The sequence below is a fragment of the Phyllostomus discolor genome, chromosome 3, assembly GCF_004126475.2.
Source record: "Phyllostomus discolor isolate MPI-MPIP mPhyDis1 chromosome 3, mPhyDis1.pri.v3, whole genome shotgun sequence".
Taxonomy (NCBI): Eukaryota; Metazoa; Chordata; class Mammalia; order Chiroptera; family Phyllostomidae; genus Phyllostomus; species Phyllostomus discolor.
Genome location: NC_040905.2, coordinates 183,956,996 through 183,975,931, shown reverse-complemented (window position 1 = coordinate 183,975,931; position 18,936 = coordinate 183,956,996). Strand labels below are relative to the sequence as shown.

At 41.4% G+C, this 18,936-nt stretch overlaps 1 protein-coding gene across 3 annotated transcripts in view; it reads right to left on the bottom strand.

The window, feature by feature from the left end:
* Positions 1 to 11,998, bottom strand: part of RECK (reversion inducing cysteine rich protein with kazal motifs) — a 61,070-nt gene extending 49,072 nt beyond the window's left edge. For 2 of the 3 annotated variants that reach the window (XM_036021917.1, XM_028525866.2), the window contains exons 1-2: positions 11,842 to 11,998; positions 3,818 to 3,876 (exon numbers count right to left, since the gene is read on the bottom strand). In XM_036021917.1, the coding sequence (XP_035877810.1) occupies positions 3,818 to 3,841 (24 nt within the window). In that variant the 5' untranslated portion in view covers positions 3,842 to 3,876; positions 11,842 to 11,998. Of the gene's footprint in view, positions 1 to 3,817; positions 3,877 to 11,841 lie in introns of those variants that run through there. The other variant, XM_036021918.1, reaches the window with a different exon arrangement.
* Between the last annotated feature and the right edge of the window lie 6,938 nt (positions 11,999 to 18,936).

Below are 18,936 nucleotides of genomic sequence, written 5' to 3'. Positions count from 1 at the left end.
GCAGATAGTGCAGCAAGTGGCCCTGTTCCCTCTCGGACCCCTCCCCCACATACAGCGTCACAACCCAGCAACTGTGGGTTGCCCCGCCCTGGTGAACACCTAAGGCTCCACCCCTTATACGTAGCAGGCGTGAGACAAAAAAAAAAAAAAAAAAGGTTCAAATGACAGCAGATCAAAAGTTCCAGAAAAAATACGACTAAGTGATGAAGAGATAGCCAACCTATCAGATGCAGAGTTCAAAACACTGGTAATCAGGATGCTCACAGAAATGGTTGAATGTGGTTGCAAATTAGATGAAAAATGAAGGCTACACTAAGTGAAATCAAGGAAAATGTACAGGGAGCGAACAGTGACAGGAAGGAAACTGGAACTCAAATCAATGGTGTGGACCAGAAGGAAGAAAGAAACATTCAACCAGAACAGAATGAAGAAACAAGAATTCAAAAAAATGAAGTCAGGCTTAGGAACCTCCAGGACATCTTTAAACGTTCCAACATCCAAACCATTGGGATACCAAAAAGAGAAGAGGAAAAGCAACAAGTGGAAAAATTATTTGAACAAATAATAAAGGGGAACTTCCCAAATCTGGCAAAGGAAACAGACTTCCAGGAAGTCCAGGAAGCTCAGAGTCCCAAAGAAGTTGGACCTAAAAAGGAACACACCAAGGCACATCATAATTGCATTAGCCAAGATTAAAATGAAGGAGAGAATCCTAGAAGCAGCAAGAGATAAGGAGACAGTTACCTACCAAGGAGTTCCTATCAGACTGTGAGCTGATTTCTCAAAGAGACCTCACAGTCAAGAAGAGGCTGGAAAGAAGTATTCCAAGTCATGAAAGGCAAGGACCTACATCTAAGATTGCTCTATCCAGCAAAGCTTTCATTTAGAATGGAAGGGCAGATGAAGTGCTTCTCAGATAAGGTCAAGTTCAAGGAGTTCATCATCACCAAGACCTTATTATATGAACCGTTAAAGGGACTTATCTAAGGAAAAGATAAAAGATATGAACAGTAAAATGACAACAAACTCACAGTTATTAACAAATGAACCTAAAACAAAAACAAAAACAAACTAAGCAAACAACTAGAACAGGAACAGAATCACAAAAATGGAGATCACATGGAGGGTTATCAGCAGGGGAGTGGGTAGGAAGAGAGGGGGAAAAGGTACAGAGAATAGTAGCATAAATGGTAGGTAGAATATAGGGGAAATTAGGAATAGTACAGAAAATAGTATAGGAAATATATATAAGTTCTTTGGCTTCTAGGAAATAGAAGCCAAAGAACTTATATATAATGACCCATGGACATGAACTAAAGGGGGTGGGAGATGTAGGTGGGAGGGGGTGTGCAGGGCAGAGGGGAATAAAGGGGGGAAAATGGGACAAGTATAACCGCATAATCAATAAAATAATTTAAAAAATAAAATAAGTAAAATAAATTTAAATTAAAATGTTTTAAATCTCTGACTTTAGCCCCACTGCTCCAGTCAATCTAGAAATATTTATGCAGAGTTTTTCATATTAACACTATTCTAAGAAGAGAGGGCTTCAGCATAAACAAAGCAACAAAATCCCTTCTCTAGAGCATCTCTTCTAACAGTTAAAAAACAAAACAAAACAAAACAAAACAAAACAAAACAAAACAACTAAGGGTCTTGCCCTGATTGGTGTGGCTCACTGGTTGGGCATTGTTCTGCAAAGTGAAAGGCTGTGGGTTCTATTCCAGGTCAGGGCACCTGTGGCCAGGCGCATGCAAGAGGCCACCGGTTGATGTTTCTCCCTCTTTCCCCCTCCCTTCACCCTCTCTCTAAAAATAAATAAATAAAATTCCTTAAAAAACCGAGGGCCTTTTCTCAGACCTCAAACTCCTTGACTTTTCTCTGGCATCTGATACTTTACTTTACTGACTACTATAAAACAGCAGCCTGACTTACATAAATTCAAATTTGAAAGTTTTAATTCCAAATCTCCAACTGTCTTCACACAGTTTTCAACGATAATTCAGCAACTCACCTTCCCCCAAACCAAATCTTTCCCCAACCTCCCATAACCCTCAGGGATACTACTATTCACTCTAACCCAAAACCTAAATGTCATCAGGACCTCACCCTTTCTTCATTCTCTCCTGAAGAAATAATTATTCCTCACTCCTGGTATTTTCCTTTCATTCTGAGTGAGCTCTGCTAGTTTTATCAGCCTCGCCTCTTTCTACATGGCTCACGCAGTCCCCCAGTAATTGTGAAGACTGACCGGCTAAACCCTTCTGCCGAGTGTGGCAGGAGGAAGTACCCATATGTAACGCAGACTTTAACTCTCCTCCTCTGGGAGTAAATCTAATTCTGTAGTTTAGTGTCCTATCTGGAGATAAAAGTTACACTCAACATTTGTGTAACTAGTAATAAGAGTAACACCTGGAGTCTAAATTGCCTTATTTCTTTGTCTTATTCTCACTAAGTAACTAGGTCAGGGAAGAATGCTCCTTATTAGGGGTAACTAATTTGGCTAAGTTATAGAATTTCTAACATTTCTGAGTTGAAGAAATTAGGATCTTGCCTGCTGCAGGTGCTTCATAAAAATCATTCACCCTATTGAACACCTAGTGGAAAAAAACAGAAAAAAGCAAAAGGCAGGAAAGCAGTGTTTCCAAAGTTGTAAAGCAACTTTAAAAGCTCCCTTATGGTGACAGCATCAAGGGGCCGTTTTGGGTTTCAAAAGCTATTTTTCTGGCAATAAATTAGCAGAGAACAATTTGCAATGTGTTTCGACATGAATTCTCAGGCAGCTCTTTAGACGAGCCAAGTCACTGTCTCGTTTTATAATTAGAAAGTATCTTGCAAAATCCTTCTACATTCATAATATTGTTTTGAAGCAACTTCTAGTCTCAGATAGCTTTCTCGGTTCTAGTCAGTGACAAAATCCACGTAATTACTTGAAAACTCCTCCAAAAGATGAGTGAGGCCATCAATTCTCAGGCACTAAGGCTGGAACTACACAACCAAGATGGTGAAAGGAAGGTAAGAAGACTTATGAACAGGTAGGTATTGTCTCAGTAGAACTTGCCTGAAAAGGCTCAACCAGAGAAATTCAAACATAAAGTTTCAAAAGTAGTACAATGAATATCTAGTCTTCATCTAGATTGACCCACTATTAACATTTTGCAATATTTACTCTAACTCTCTGCATAAAACACATTATTATTACTAATATTTTGATAAAACATGTTACAATTCATTACAGCCACAATATTCATTCTAAATTTCGACACGTACCTCCAAGAACAAGAACACCATCCTACCTCATCACAACACAACCACCAAATTCAGGGTTACAGCACTGATAAAAATATTATTACAGCCCATATTCAAATCTCACCAATTTATTCCAACAGTGTCCTTTATAGCAATCTTTTCATTCCAGGGTCCAGATCACGCTTTGCATCAAGTTGTCACACCTCCTCTAGTTTCCTTTAATCTGGAAGTTTCTTATAGCCTTTGTTTTTATAATTCTGTTATCTTTTTAAAGAAACAGTATTACAGGCTTTTGTTCTGAGGAACCTCCCCCTGTTGGGCTTGCCCTATTGTTTCTCATGGTCAGGTTTGTGCATTTTTGACAGAAATTCTACATGAGCTACTGTGCTCTTTTACAGCACATCATGTCAGCAGACCCACGTTAATTTGTTCCATTACTGGTGATGTGAACTCTTGTTCACTTAGGTGCTGTGAACTCTGTTCACTTAGGTGCTGTGCAGGTTTCTCTGAAACAATTCTACGTAATAAACAGCTACTAATATCCTCCAGAGTTACGGTGTAAACTTACCTGTTCACATACATCACGGCACATTTGATTATCCTTTGAATGGTCACAACACAATGCACCTAGAAGAAACAGAAACACCCGATGTTGCCCACTTCAGGTAAACAAGACAGTTAAGCTAAATCTGATGGCTACACATTTATTCAAAGATTATTATTATTATTAATTTTAATTCAACAAACCTTTACTATGTATCTTGGCTTCTTGGACAGTGCTAGTAGCCCAGCCAAGGACAGTGCTAGGTTGGTTCTTGGCCCCCAAAATTTATAGTCCTAATAGGGAAGACTGTCATGTAATAATAGCTAATGTATATGTACTTCCACATGCCAGAATTTTACTTAGTTTGCTTTATACATTATCTCATTCAACCCTTACAATTTGCCCTGTGGACTCTATTCCCTTATTATACCTATAATGTAAGTTGAATAATTTTTTAAAAGACAGTAAATTTTGTTTTGGACATGTTCAGTTTAAGATTCCTACAGGACATCCAGATGGAAATCCAGTCAAGTCAAAAACCCAAGCTTGAAATGCAGGTAGCGCCAAGTCTGAAGATCCAAATTTGGAATCATCAGTATAAAGAAGGTAAAGATGATGACATTGCCTAGGGAGAGTTTCTAGTGAGAAGTGAACACAATGTCAAATTTTAAAGAACAGCAGTTTCTGAGACGTGAGAAGAAACAAAGAGGAGATTGAGATGGAACAGAGCGATAGCAAGAAAGACATCACAGAAGAGGGAGTAGCTAGTGTCACACCCCAGAATAGTCAGTTAGATTGAAGACTTAGAAAAGAAATGGATTTACTAATTAGGAGGCCACTCAGTGACCTCCCCAATGTACTTTCTGTGGAGTTGGTTGATGTGAATGACATTAAGGAATAAACCAGAAGGGAGGAAGTATAAACAGCAAACCCAGGCTCTCAAGAAGTCTAGCAGTGATGGAAGTAAAAGAGTGGTGGTCACAGGAGGATGCAAGATATAGGGTAGACTTTTCCTGTCTGTCTGTCTGTTTGTTTGTTTGTTTAAAGAGTAGCCTTTGTCCCTGGTTCCTGGAGACTCTGAATCCTTGGAATTTCCCGGAGCAATAGGAATGTCTTTGTTATGCTAATGAGGTGGACCAAGGTCTCACCCAGATGTATTCAGGACAAGGACTGGCAGTGCTAGAAAGATCAGCCTAGAGATAAGAGGTTTTCAGATAGCTGCATGATTTCATCTCTGACCTCCCAACTTCCAGCAGGACAGAAGAACTGGAGATTGAGTTCAACCACATGGCAATAAATAATTCAATTAATAATGCCTAAATGATGGAATCCCAATAAAAACTCTAGATACACTCTTGCCCTCTAATTAATGATTTTCTATAGAATTACTAAAACAGAATGCATATGTTCGAAATCATTGATTGGGAAAAACTGAACCTGAGCTGATACTGGAAAAAGGTCATTCTAGATTTAAAAAAAAAAAAAAAAAAAAAAAGGACAGTTAATAAGAAAATCCGATCTTAATTGTAGTCGAATTTGTTTTCAAAATGATAAAGTGAATGTCTGGAAATTGACATTCACTTTAAAAAACGTTTAAATGACAACTGCAACTACAACTTATAAATGCATTCTTTCAATTGTTACATTTATCCCTGTAAATATTTATGTGTGTGTGTGTGTGTGTGTGTGTGTGTGTAGACTACCATATTTTGCTGTGTATACAATGCACTTTTTGCCCAAATTTTTGAGGGGAAAACAAAGGACATGTATTATACATGGGTAGTGCCTGAAATAACTCATATCTGTTCTTGTGTTTTGTAATTATTTGCTACATAAAATTTCTTGCCCTGGCTGGTGTGGCTCAGTGGACTGAGTACCAGCCTGCGAACTGAAGGGTCGCCTGTTCGATTCCCAGTCTAGGGTGCACGCCTAGGTTGTGGGGCAGGTCCCTAGTCGGGGGCCCCGCAAGAGGCAACCACACACTGATATTTCCTTCTCTTCTTCCTCCCTTCCCCTCTCTAAAATTAATAAATAAAATCTTAAAAATAAATGCTACGATTCCTTGGTAATACAAAAAACAAGCATCTAAATATAAATAATTAATTGAATTAAAAATTAAAACAAAAGATTTTTTCCTGAAAGTTTGGGCCAAAAACATGGGTGCACATTATACATGGTGAACTATGGTATATCATCAGCCAATGAAGAGCCAAACCAGTAAAATGATCACCCATATACCCAGCCACCTGATTCAATATTGCTAATATCTTGTCATCTCACCACACTTACTTACCTATCTATCTGGACGTACACGTATATATTTTTGTGAGTCCTTTGTAAGTTACAGATACCCTTCTCCACTGCTTGCATCATGCTACACTGTTGCAACAACCAGTTATATTCATTTGATTCTATTGCCAATGTGACAGCCAGATCTTCTCATCAAGGGCGTTTAAAATTTTTAAAATCTAACCTCCCCTTTCCCTCACATTCTAGCATTTTTTTTTAAACAAAGAAAGCCTTCATTTACACAGCTTTCTGCTTGAAACACTTGGTGCCCTCCTTCTGCTGACTTAAATCTCACCTCAACTAGTAGCCTTTTTTCTCCCACAATCCAAGCCATGTTGGTTTTGGGATAGGTTTTCTTTCTTCTCCTTCTCCTTTTTTCTATCTAAGGCTCTACTATTTTAGTCAGGACTAGAAACTTGAACACTTTAACTCTTCTCTCATCATTTCATGTTTGTAGTTAGAGCATCCCCAGATTGGCTGTAAACTTCTAGTACCCATTCAGCACAGTGCTCAGCTCAAAAATTTTTTATTTAAAGGTTAATAGGTAATAATTTCCTAGTTATGCAATGCCTTTTTATCAGGAAAAAAAAGCACAAAAAGTGGTATTTTCCTCACTGTATCACTTCATTATTGCATTTCATATAGTGACCAACCCGTAATTTAACAAACATCATGAGTTTTCAGCCCAGGTCAAAGGGTAAATTGATCCCAATCATACACTCAGGCACAGAGATATGCAACCAGTTGGTGGTGGGCTCTGCACCTCTAAGGTCAAGAAGAGTCGAGGCAGTGAAAATTGAAGTTTTATGGTGGTGCAGACACCTTGAGTTAAAAGAGGAAGTTGGTTGATGGACAGTGGGAAATGCAAGAGATACATGGGATAGAACCAGCCACAAGTAGAGAGAGACTGTCTCCAAAAGTAGTTTCCAGTTCCCACAGAGTCTCTAAGTGTTGTGCTGTACTGAATTTCCCGCCCTTGGATTTCTGTGAGTTCTCCTGTTAGAAGGTATGTAACTAGCCCCCCAGCCCTTGGTTTCTCTTCCTTTGGGAGTCAAAAGAGCCTTAACCCAGACATTCATCATTAAGAAACTAAGCAATGACTCTCTTAAGGTCTTCTCCCCAGATGCTAATAGCCAGTCTTCTTGGGTAATTCCCTTCCCCACTCTATCCTCCCATTTACATCTAGAAGTGTGACTGTAAAAAATATAAGCAAACACACATGAGTGTGAATGTCTAGCTTCCAGTGGTATATTACATGGTCATAATGTTTCTTTTATTACTACCCTTTTCTTGAAGTCTTCCTCATGTTACTTATGTGCTTTACAACATCCAACATATTATACTATATACTTGACTAAATCACATGAATTTTTTTCTCAGCTACATCCTTCAGATTTAGAATATAAATGGATATGCACTAATATAACCACATAATATTATTGATGTAGATATACATTTTGGGTGATATTTAATGTCTGAATGTCCCACTAAGCCATAAACCATAAGAAAGCAGAGATGATGTTTTCACCTACCCTTTACATCTAGTGTCTATCCTAGTGTCTGGCGCTATTACCAGCTTAATAAATATTTGCTGAATGGATTACTGACAGGTATGAACCTTAGCAATGGACCTGGGGGAGTTATTCCTAATATCTATCTTAAATATGTTTAAAAATGGAACTTTCAACTCTTCCTGGCTCATTTGCCAACCTCCTCCAATCTGCTCCTCCCCATCATCCTGACCTCAGCAATGGTATTATTTTTCACTTAGTTGCTTAAGGTAAAAATCTGTGAGTAATTTTTAATTCCTCCTTACCTCACTTCCCACATCCAATCCATCAGCAACATGCCCTGAATCTCTCTTCTACCTTCACCACCACTCTGCTCTGTCACCATTATCTCCTGCTTCGACTACTGCAATGGGCTTCTCTAGTCACCCTGTTTTTACTATCCACTATAATCATTTTTTAAAAAATTCAGAAGCCAGAATTATCTAAAATATAAACCAAAGCACACATCTCTTACTTAAAAATCTATGGTTTTTATCTGTACATGCAATAAAATCCACAATCTGTATGTGGCTTTTTGCAAGGCTCAGCACCATTTAGCTCTAGCCTACTCTCTTGTTCATTCTGTCACAACCATACTGATCTTTTGCTCCTTTTTGCCTTAGGGCCTCTGCACTTTTTGGTCCCTTCTCATCTTTCCTAAGGACAGCACCTTCACGTCTTCAGATCTTGGTTCTGAACTACACCTTCTAAAACAGGCCTCTCATCATCACTATATAAAGAACCACCCTCCCTGTACTCACACAATTCTCTATGTTATCTGGTTTCCTTCATAGCATACTTATCACTACCAGAAATCATTTTATTTATGTTTATTTTCTATCTTTCCTCACTAGAATGTAAGCTCCTCAAAAGCATCAATTCTACATCTAGAATAGTGCCTGACACATAGTAAGCACTAAATAAATATTTCTTGAATAAATACCTGCATTATCTTTTTTGTTTTTCTAAAACCCACATTTTACTACATAAAAACCACCTCCTGACATCATCCTACTTTCTTTCAGAAGTAGCATGAAAGACTGCTGAAATCCATGGATATAAGACAGGAACTTTTAGCAGCATACCAGAATAAACTGTCATTGCTGGTCTACCACCAATCTTGTTCTTTCTGCAATGTGTGGGCCAAGATACTTCTTTGGAAAGAAAATCTGTTTATTAATTTCCTCTAGATGGACATTTGCTTTTTCCTAACTTAAAATTTATTACATCCTTTTTTCAGGATTCTGGGCTATTTCATAATTCCTTAAATGTCAACTTATTGAAATCTAGCCCTTAATTTTACATCTTTCCCTCGTATGTACTATTATTACAAAAGTCTTGAAAAGAAACAGCTATTATCAGATGCCATGACAGACACACCACAGCATAAGGTCCCATCCTGTCCTTCATCTTCTTCCTTCATTCTCCTTCAAAGGGAACACTGGAAGTGTGATGCGGGTGGGGGAGGATTGGAAAAGGGAGGGATTAGAAAGTACACTGGAATAGAAAGTGTGGCATTACTTCCCATGAAGAGGGTGTAGCCAAACTTCTCAAGAGATGATAATCATTGAGCAAGTAATATCACCCCCCCCCACCATCCTCCCAAGAATAGGAATGAAAATCTCTAAGTCAGAACAGATAAGACTTATACCAGGAGGCAGGAATATCCAACCTTGAACAGGATAAGGACAGAGGAAACAAGACAGAGCAGGAACACAGCTCAGCCTTCACTGAAATACAATGTAATACTGTGTTCTCAATTTTGTTTAGGATTGAAGAACATTTTCTACCCGTTGTACAGATACACAGTGGAAGCTTCTATCCATTGTATTACTCAATGGCCTTTATGTAAAGAAACAAGTAATATATGCTTCCCAGAATTTAGTACAAGGGACAAATCTCACATTAAGTCAAACTGAAATTTTTCTTTCATCAAATATGCAAAGTCTGTGCTGTCATGGACTTGGAGAGCTGGCTAGGCCTTTAGGAATCCTCTAACCTACTGTTTCTAAAATGTGCTTTCGGTGCTATAAAGGAAAAGGAGTTCTATAAGCAAACCGGTTTCTATCTTTCTATAATAACGTACTTATATAAATCATGTTAAATTAATTAAACAAGGAGGCCATTAGACTGAGGCGGCTTTAGTGTCTTAGCGGTCTACCCAAGAAAACTGACATCTAAGCCTAATACCCACCTAAACCTGTAATACCCTAATGCTAAGAAATGGAAACAGCTACCTAGGCTTTCCCAAATAAGGCATCCACTTAAGCTATACTAATCAAATAATTTTTTGCTTTGCTTCCTCCCACCTGTCCTCTACCAAAGTCTTTCCTGGAGTTCCTGTCACTTCCCTTTTGGTGTGGCCCATTTAAATCAATTGTTGAATCAGTTTATTCATTAACAGTCACGTAATACAAAATTCATCCTTTTAAAGTGTATACAATTCCGTTGTTTTTAGTATATTTGTGGAGTTGTGCAACTATCACCACCACAATTTAACTTAGAACATTTTCATCACCCTAAAAGAAACACCATACCCACTGGCAGTCACTTCCCCACTCCCCCAGCAAACCAGTTCCTTTACCACAGGAATCCCTGGACTCTCTATTGGAAATCTAACATGTTTTGTGAATTTTAAAGAAAAGGGTATGATGTGCAGTGTTTCCCAACTTATTTAATAGCTAACATTTCAGTGCTTACTATATGCTATTCTAAATGGTACTCATGTATTACCTCAATTCTCAAAAAAATCTGACATATATATTTTAAATGTGGATATTAAAGCACAAAAAGACTAAGACTGAATAACCTGTTGCTGTGTTCATAAATACTCCACTCTACTATCACCCACAGAACTGACTAGTTGTGAGAGGAAAATGAACGACTAGCTAGTATTCTATGGACCATAACTTTGGAAATGCTTTAGTTCCTCTCTTCAACTTAATGAGACAAATGGGGCCCAAAAAGGTAAGCTGACTTAGCCAAGAATACACAGCATTTTCTCTCTCCCTCTCCTATGGTTTCCATCTAATTGACAGCTAAATTTAGAACCCAATTACAATGAATTAATCCCAGGTTCCTGCCGTAATTCTCTTCCCTCCTTGCCTTAAAAAAAAAAAAAAAAGCGGGGGGGGGGGGTCTTTACCATTGTACATTACCTTAAAACCCTGTTGGGTGGTTTTTGCTCTTTCTAGGTGTAAGCTCTTGCAGTAAGTGCAATGCACTGCTCCACCACTTTTGCACGTATAAATCTCTGCCATTCTTTACCGTGTAGTGCAGTTAGGGAAACACTCAATTTTCCTACCTCCTCAGGTGGACGTCGTCTCACTCCCTCTGCGCACCCAGAGCCCTTCACCTCCCCCGGACACTCCTGCGCTGACTTCCAGCTGCTTGTGTCCTGTATACCGCACTTCCTGACCGGAGAGCTACTGGAGGGCAGACGTTCGCATCAACCCCTAAAGCCCAGCTCCGGAGAGACGCTCAGCGAGTACTGAAACACTTTCCTATCCACTCCGGGTTTAATTCCCCCAGATCAAGAAAAAAAAAAAAAAAAAAAAACTCTCCTCCAGCCTGCCTGCCGGCGCTCAGAGAGCGGGGGCTGCCCGATTCTTAATGTCCCACGCCGGAGCCCGGCGCTGTCTCGGACGCACGGTGCACCCACAGCGAACCGCAGCCGAATCGGATTTAGAAGGGGTGGGTGTATTCTCTCTGCTGGACTGGAACCCTGCGGGCTGTTGGGCCCCTCACGGCTCGCTGCCCGAGGTCTGCCTTTCCGAACCCAGCGAGGGTCAAGTAACAATAACTGGTCAGGACGGTGGTGGGGTGGGTGCACCTACAAACCCAGCCAACCCTCGCGACGATCCTGGGCAAAGGCATTTCTCGCCTTTTTCTGAGAGACCAGAGTTGTCGAGGAGATAAGGGACGAGCTGGGGGTCCCCCTGTCTGGTGGGGACCGAGCAAGGCCTCGAACATGGGTCACAGCTGCCAGTTCAGCAGATCTTCGGGGCGGGGAGAGCGAGGGTGGAGAGGAGTCCTCTCTCGTCCAGCTCCGCACCCTTTCCTGCCGCTGGGATCTCCGGCCCCTGGGTCACCGGACGTGAGCCGGGTCCGGGGGGTCCCGCGCAACCCTGCCCCCAGCCCCGCGCCATCTTGCGCGCTGAGGCGGCCGCGTCCGGACCGCCCCGAACCGCTACTTCAGCACTTACTCACCCACACTGCCCGGGGACAGGGCCCCTGACACCTCCGCGATCACCGCTACCGCCAGCAGAAGCAGCAGCGGAAACTCTCGGGGACGTCCGGGCCGGTCGCCTGTCCGGGCCCGCAGGTCCAGACAGCTGGATGCTCGGACTCAGCCCAGGCTACCGCCGCAACGCGCGGAGACCCCGCCCCGGCGACCTGGAACTTTGGTGTTGGCTGCGGCTCGCTCAAGCCCCGCCCTAGGCTGTCGAGAGTTTCCAAAACCTGCTGGGGGCGGGAACGTGCCAGTGACCGTGTCTCTTTGTTTTGGGCCAGCTGTGTGTCGGCTTCTGCCGCGGAGAACCCCTGCCCGCTTCTCCTGGAGGGGAATCAGAAGATGTCAAAGCTGGAGGGCCCTTAGAATACCTCTACCACCTCCCGAGGTTTGCAGATAGAGTGAGTCACTGAGGCTCAGAGAGACTCTGACCTGCCTAAGATCACACCACAAGTTCACCCTGAGAACTAAGACAAAGTCCGAGGCTGAACCAGATTCACTTCTCCCTTTCGCAAACCCTCGATAATCCTCTTAATATCCTTTCTGCTCAGGACGCCGCCTCACACCCAAAGAAGGCATGTCGCAGCGGACAACTCGGTCCTCCCCTAAAGTCTTGAGGGGCTCTGCCTTAGATACGGTCCCCTGACAAGCCACCCAAGGCACAGATTCACCCGCCAAAGTTCTTTGACATAGGTAGCTTCAGTGTGTCCTTTGATGGACTAATAAGTACTAATCTCACCAGGGAAAGGTTGAGGAAGGAATGCTTGTGCACCTAGATATGAGAGCCTTTGAATATCAGGTTTAGACTTTAAGAGACCGTTTGGAGGCGGGTCCCTACCCCATCCCTTACCTCTCCTCCCCCAGAAGCCACTGTGAGAATGTTTGAGAGGGTACAGTGGCTAGCAAAGCACTGTCTCGCTCTCTTCTTTCTGATCTTCCTCTCTCTGTCCTGAATTAATACTTTATCCTTTCCCTTCCCTTAAAAAAAAGGCACAAACCAGAGTTAATTTTTTTAATTCCTTAATAGTGAATATTCAGTGTTTAGATTCATCTATTTTCACATAATTTCCTTTCGCAGTTTTTCAAGTTCTAAACAAAGTCCACACGCTGAAGTTGATTTCTTTGTCTTTTAGGTTTCTTCCATACCTATTATGTGTTAAGTTACAATAAGAAACATGATAATCTTTCTAAAACATCCAACATCTGCTCTGATGATAACTCTTTTGCTTCAGACTCTGGAGGCGCCACTTCTTTTCTTACGGATAGAATGATGCACGACTATTTAACATGGTGTCAGAGGTTCTTAGCAATTGGACCCAGAAGTGTTTTCAGCTTCATCTCCACACCCTTCCTGTACCCCTGCCACCATCCTTTCAGAACCTTTTAATCTTGTTCCAAACCTCTTAATTGCTTTCACCCCTCTTTCACAACATGTAGCTCCTCTGCCCAGAATTCCCCAATTCTGTGGTTACCCGGCTCAGCTGAGGGAGCTAAAGACGGTTGCTCTCAACCCAACTGTGCCCTAAAATGACCTGAGCAGGAAGAGGGCTCTGTGTAAAGTGACTGATACATCTTGCTTTAGATGGGACTATCCTGGTTTAAAACTGAAAGTCCTGTGTCCCAGGACCTCGTAGTTCCAGGCAAAACGGAACAGTTGGTCTCCTTAGTTCTGTGAACCTCAGAAAATGTCATAAGGGAAGCCTGTAGGGGAGTTTCCATGTGGAAAAATGGGGTCATACAGGTAATTGATATGACTCCCAAGGTAATTCGATAGGTGGACTGATTGTTCTAAGCCATGAAGATGGGTCATTAGACCATTGGGTTCCTATATTAGTTTTCCTAGGCTGTATCAAAGCACCACAAACCGGGTGGCTTAAACAACGGAAATTTATGTCTCAGAGTTCTTGAAACCAGAAATCCGAGATCAAAGTGTTGGCAGGGTTGGGTTTCTTTGAGAGCTGTGAGGGAATATCTGATTCATGCCTCTCTCCTAGCTTCACTGGTGTGCTGAACAATCTTTGGGCACTCCTCGACTTCTGGATGCATCCCCTTGATCTCTGCCTTCATGTTCACATGGAATCCTCTTGTGTGTACGGTCTGTCCAAATTTTCTGCTTTTATAAGGACAGCAGTCATATTGATTTAGGGGCCCACCCTAAACCAATATGATCTCATCTTAACTAAATACATCTGCAATAACCCCTATTTCTAAATAGGGCCACATTCGGAGGAACTGGGGACTAGGACTTGAACATGTGAATTTGGGGAGGGGGACACACAATTCAACCAACAGCATAGCAAGTGAAAGACCATCTACCCACCCTTCATAAATCATTGACCCTGAAGGAGAGCCTGAAGAAGGAGAAAAAAGATAAAGGATTCACAGTTGCTGTTCAAAGATTCCAAAGCCCTCAGTAACTGGAGGCGTTGAGCCCATCTTGGTTGTCTCACAGCGGTGATACCGGAGGTCTCATGCACAAAGAGAATGCTTGAACACTTGGAGATCTCTGAGCTGTGGCAGCAGAGTTGCTCTGGATGAGTAAATCAGTGCAGTTATGCTAGTGAAGCTGAGGGGCTCTGGTAGTAGAGACAATTTCTCTACTACCAATGTGTGTATCATTGAGACAGACATGTTAGAAGAATGGCTAAATCTGAGATGTGTTAATGAGCCCTAAGTAGAAGTTGCTTGAGATCCTCCCACCCAGAACAATGGCTGACCAGTTACTATATCCTGGGGGAAGTCAGAAAATAGAGAGATTAAGGCCCTTTTTGGCTAAGCATTCTGGTCCCCTATCTGGATGATTAACCCTCCTATGAAGGGAGTCCAATAAGCAAATGGACCTGGAGATTCTATTGACTATTGCCCACTGAGGCAAATGGTTGGACACTAGCCTCAGACATGGTCAATAGGCTTGAAAAAATAGTATATCCATTTTAGATTACCTTGCTGTTTTGTGATGAAGCCAATAGTTTATTTCCAGTTTCCCTCCATTCAGACCACCAGAAACAGCTTTCCCACAAGACAGAGAGCAGCAATATAAAGGTAGTGGGAAGAGCATGGGCTTAACGTGGGGCCCCCAACCCTTGGGCCAGGAACTAACCACACAGCAGGAGGTGAGCAGTGGGGTGTGAGTGAGGGAAGCTTCATCTGTATTTATAGCCACTCCCCATTGTTCCCATCACGCCCCAGCTCTGCCTCCTGTCAGATCAGTGGTGGCTTTAGATTCTCAGACAATCACAAACCCTACTGTGAACTGCACATACGAGGGATCTAGGTTGCATACTCCCTATGAGAATCTAATGCTGATGATCTGAGGTGGAGCTGAGGCAGTGATGCTAGTGCTGGGGAGCGGCTGCAAACACGATTATCATTAGCAGAGAGGTTTGGACCTGCACGGAGACCATAATAAATCAATCACTTGCAGATGCATATCAAACCCTGTCAGTGAGTGGCAATGGCAATTAAGTTGCCTCTGGTGGCAGGCTATAAAACCATCCCCCCACCCCTTGCCCCAGTCTGTGGAAAAATTGTCTTCCCTGAAATCAGTCTCTGGTGCCCAAAATGTTGGAGACCGCTGATTTAAGACTACCCGAGTCCAAATGACACTGTAACACTAACCAGTTGTGTGACTTTGGGCAAAGTCTTTTAACTTCTCTTTCCTTTACTCTAATATTGACTTCTTGAGAAGATTAAAGAAGACATTATAAATGTGAGAATTAGCATTCCAGTAAAAACTGGAAAACTAAAATTTGACATACCACCAATTTACTTGATATTGATATAACCACACAAAATTTATGTGCAACACATAGGCTTTACTATAACAGAATTTGGCCTTTATAAAGTAGCCTACACATAAAGTTACTCTTTGCTTAACTCACATTTACAAATGTTGAGGTAGTTTCAAGAACCTAAAATGAAACTTAAAATAGCATTGAGCACTGTCTTATTACAGTTAATTGTATCCAGATGTCTAGGAAAAATAAATGATACTGGAAGCTGGGGAAAAAAGAGCAGACTTCGTACATAGTATGTCTAACACAGTGCTTGACAGACAGTGAGTGATGTTCCATTCTAGAGTAGTGAGAGATGGGGTCAACCTTCAACTTGATCCACAGAACCGACTGGCTGCGTTTACTCCCACCTTACTCCCCACCTTACTCTCTGACTCCTGCCCAGGAGAGAAGAATCCAGAAGTTCAGAGTTGCACTGTCTAGTATGGGAGCCATGAGTCACATTGTGGCTCTTGAGTAATTGAAATGTAGCAAGCCCAAATTGAAATGTGCTGGAACCAGATTTTAGGGATTCGATATGAAAACAAGAAAGTAAAATATTATTAAAATTGATTCACTTGTTCTTTTTACGTGTTTTTGTTTTAAGGCTTTAGTTTTCAAAGCAGTTTTAGGTTTATAGCAAAATTGAGCAGAAGGCACAGAGATTTCCCATAAACCTCCTGCCTGAACGTACACACAGACCCCTCCACTATCACATCCTGCGCCACAACGGTCCCTTGGTTACATAAGTGAACCTACGCTAACACATCCTCCTCCTCCAGAGTCCGTGGTATACATTAGGGTTCATTCTTGCTGTTACATATTTTAGGGTTTTTGATAAATGTATAATGTAATTTATCCACCATTATTCTTTTCACTTTTTTAAACGTGGCTATTAGAAAACTTAAAATTGCATGTGTGGTTCACTTTGGGGCTGACATAGTTCTATTCTGTAGGGCTGGTGTAATTTCCATTCTAAAAATGGTTAATGCTTACAGATTGGCAAGGCACTTTAAAAATGTTACTCGCCAGTGATTTTGTCCTGAACGCGAAAAACATCTTTCTGTATTTTAGATAAATAAAAACCCATCAAACCTATTGACTTGTATTTGTGTGATACAGTCTCCCTATTATTTTAGTTTTAACCTATTTTTTTTATTTTAAGTAGGTTTCTTGTGGAAATCACACCACTCATTGATTTTTTTCATTTTAATTTAATCTGACAACATCTGCTTTTAATTGGGGTGTTATGTCACTTAGATTTAATATAATTATGGATATAGTTCAATGTAAATCTGCTATCTTGTTATTTTTTTATTTGCTGCATTTGTTCTTTTTTCCTTTTTTTTTTTTCAACTTTTCTTTCTGTCCTACCTTCTTTTGGAATAATAGAGTGTTTGGAGTGTTATTGTTAATGATTTTATTTTTTCTCCTCTATTGGCTTATTAGCTCTGCCTCCTTGCTTTATTTTTCAGTAGGTGCCCTAGGGTGTATAGTATACATTTTAACTTACTGCAGTCTACTTTCAAGTAATGCTTCATGTTAGCATTTCTGAGGCTCTCTATTTCTTTGTGGAGATCCAAACTTCTCTCTGGTATCTAAATAAAGAGAAACTTTTGATTGAGAACATGGCAGGTTTTGTGAATTTTATTTTTTTAATGACTTTATTTATTTATTTTTGGAGAGGAGGGAAGGAAAGGAGAAAGAAAGGGAGAGAAACATTGATGTGTAAGAGAAACATTGATGGGCTGCCTCTCACACCCAGCTGGGGACCTGGCCTGAAACCCAGGCATGTGCCCTGACTGGGAATTGAACTAGCGACCTTTTTGTTCACAGGCTGGCACCCAATTCACTGAACCATACCAGCCAGGGCAGGTTTTGTTGATTTTATTTAACTAGGACCCCATATAATATCTTCTGGATTTTATGTGTAATAATTTTCTGAAGTTAACCTTTAATGGAGATCATTTTTCTAGGTTTGTTTAGCCTAAACACATTTTATTATTATGAATTGACCTAACTTGATAAGGAAAAGGTCCATTCAGAATTCTTTAAGATTTTATATCTGGCTTTGTTTATATATATAACAGGCCAGTTTTTTAAATGTTAATTGATATTGTTTTATTTCTAGCAATCCCTTCACTAGAACTAAATATAAGGGTAAGGCATTTATTTCGTCAAGATGATTATTAGAGTAAAAAAAGTAGACAAAAGGAAAATCCTTAGCATTTCGGTTTTAAAATAGGTATATGAAATTCCAGGCAGAGATGACAGCTTTAAGAGTAAAGGTTTTGGGCCCTGGCCAGGTAGCTCAGTTAGTCAGAGAGTCATTCTGATACCCCAAGGTTGTGGGTTTGATCCCAGTCAGGGGACATGCAAGAATCAACCAATGAGTGCATATATAGGTGGAACAAATCAATGTTTCTCTCTCTGGCTGAAAATCAATTAGAAGTTTTTGAGATATCAGAACCTAACCTGAAAGGCATAAAATACTTGTAGGAATAGACTTGACAGAAACTGTAGTCGGTCAGAAACAGTCCCTCCCACCCCAGGCAGTTCCCAGCAACCTGACTCATTCTGATGGGGGAAGAGGAAGAGAACCACTAGAGGAGAAGGGGGTCTTTGTGGGGGCTGCAGTGGGGTGGGACATAGAACCTCAGAAAGGTTAGAGAATATGAGACAAGAGGGGATCTGAGCCTCACTTCCCATGGAGCTCGGGGAAGTGACACAGCCCATGCAATTCCTCTGCACTCCGCATGATGTCAGTGTGGAGTAGGTGCAAGCTAGTGTGTCCTGTTCCTTGCTCCCCACCTAGAAGGATCACAGAAAAGTAGCTGAAAGTTTCCCATGCCCTTCGAGATGGGCAAGGCAGGAATTGAGAGAAAGCTGAGTGCCTGAAGAGGCCTTGAGATTAGAATGAGGGGGCCGTAGCTCTTATGTGCATGGCCTGTCCAACTGGATACCAGATGAAAATGCAGGTGCCAACAGGGATCGATGATAGCAACTGAGGACCAGATGTCCTGCCTTCTTCCCCAGTCCCAGTTGGTGGGTTTGGCTCTATCTATTCCTCTTAAAACTAAGGAGGGGGTTGTGGAAAGGTCTTGACTCAGCTGAGGTCCTACTGAATTGACTGAGATTAAGTTTTAGTTATTCAACAGCAAGGGGGCTTGCAGAGACAACTAGCTGTACATCAAATATCTATGCCACCCTTCTAGAAGTTACTGCTTGGAGGCAGCCTCCCAGCCAGAGAAAACAGTTTCTCACTGCTGTCATGTTCACTGTTGATTTAACAACTGGAGC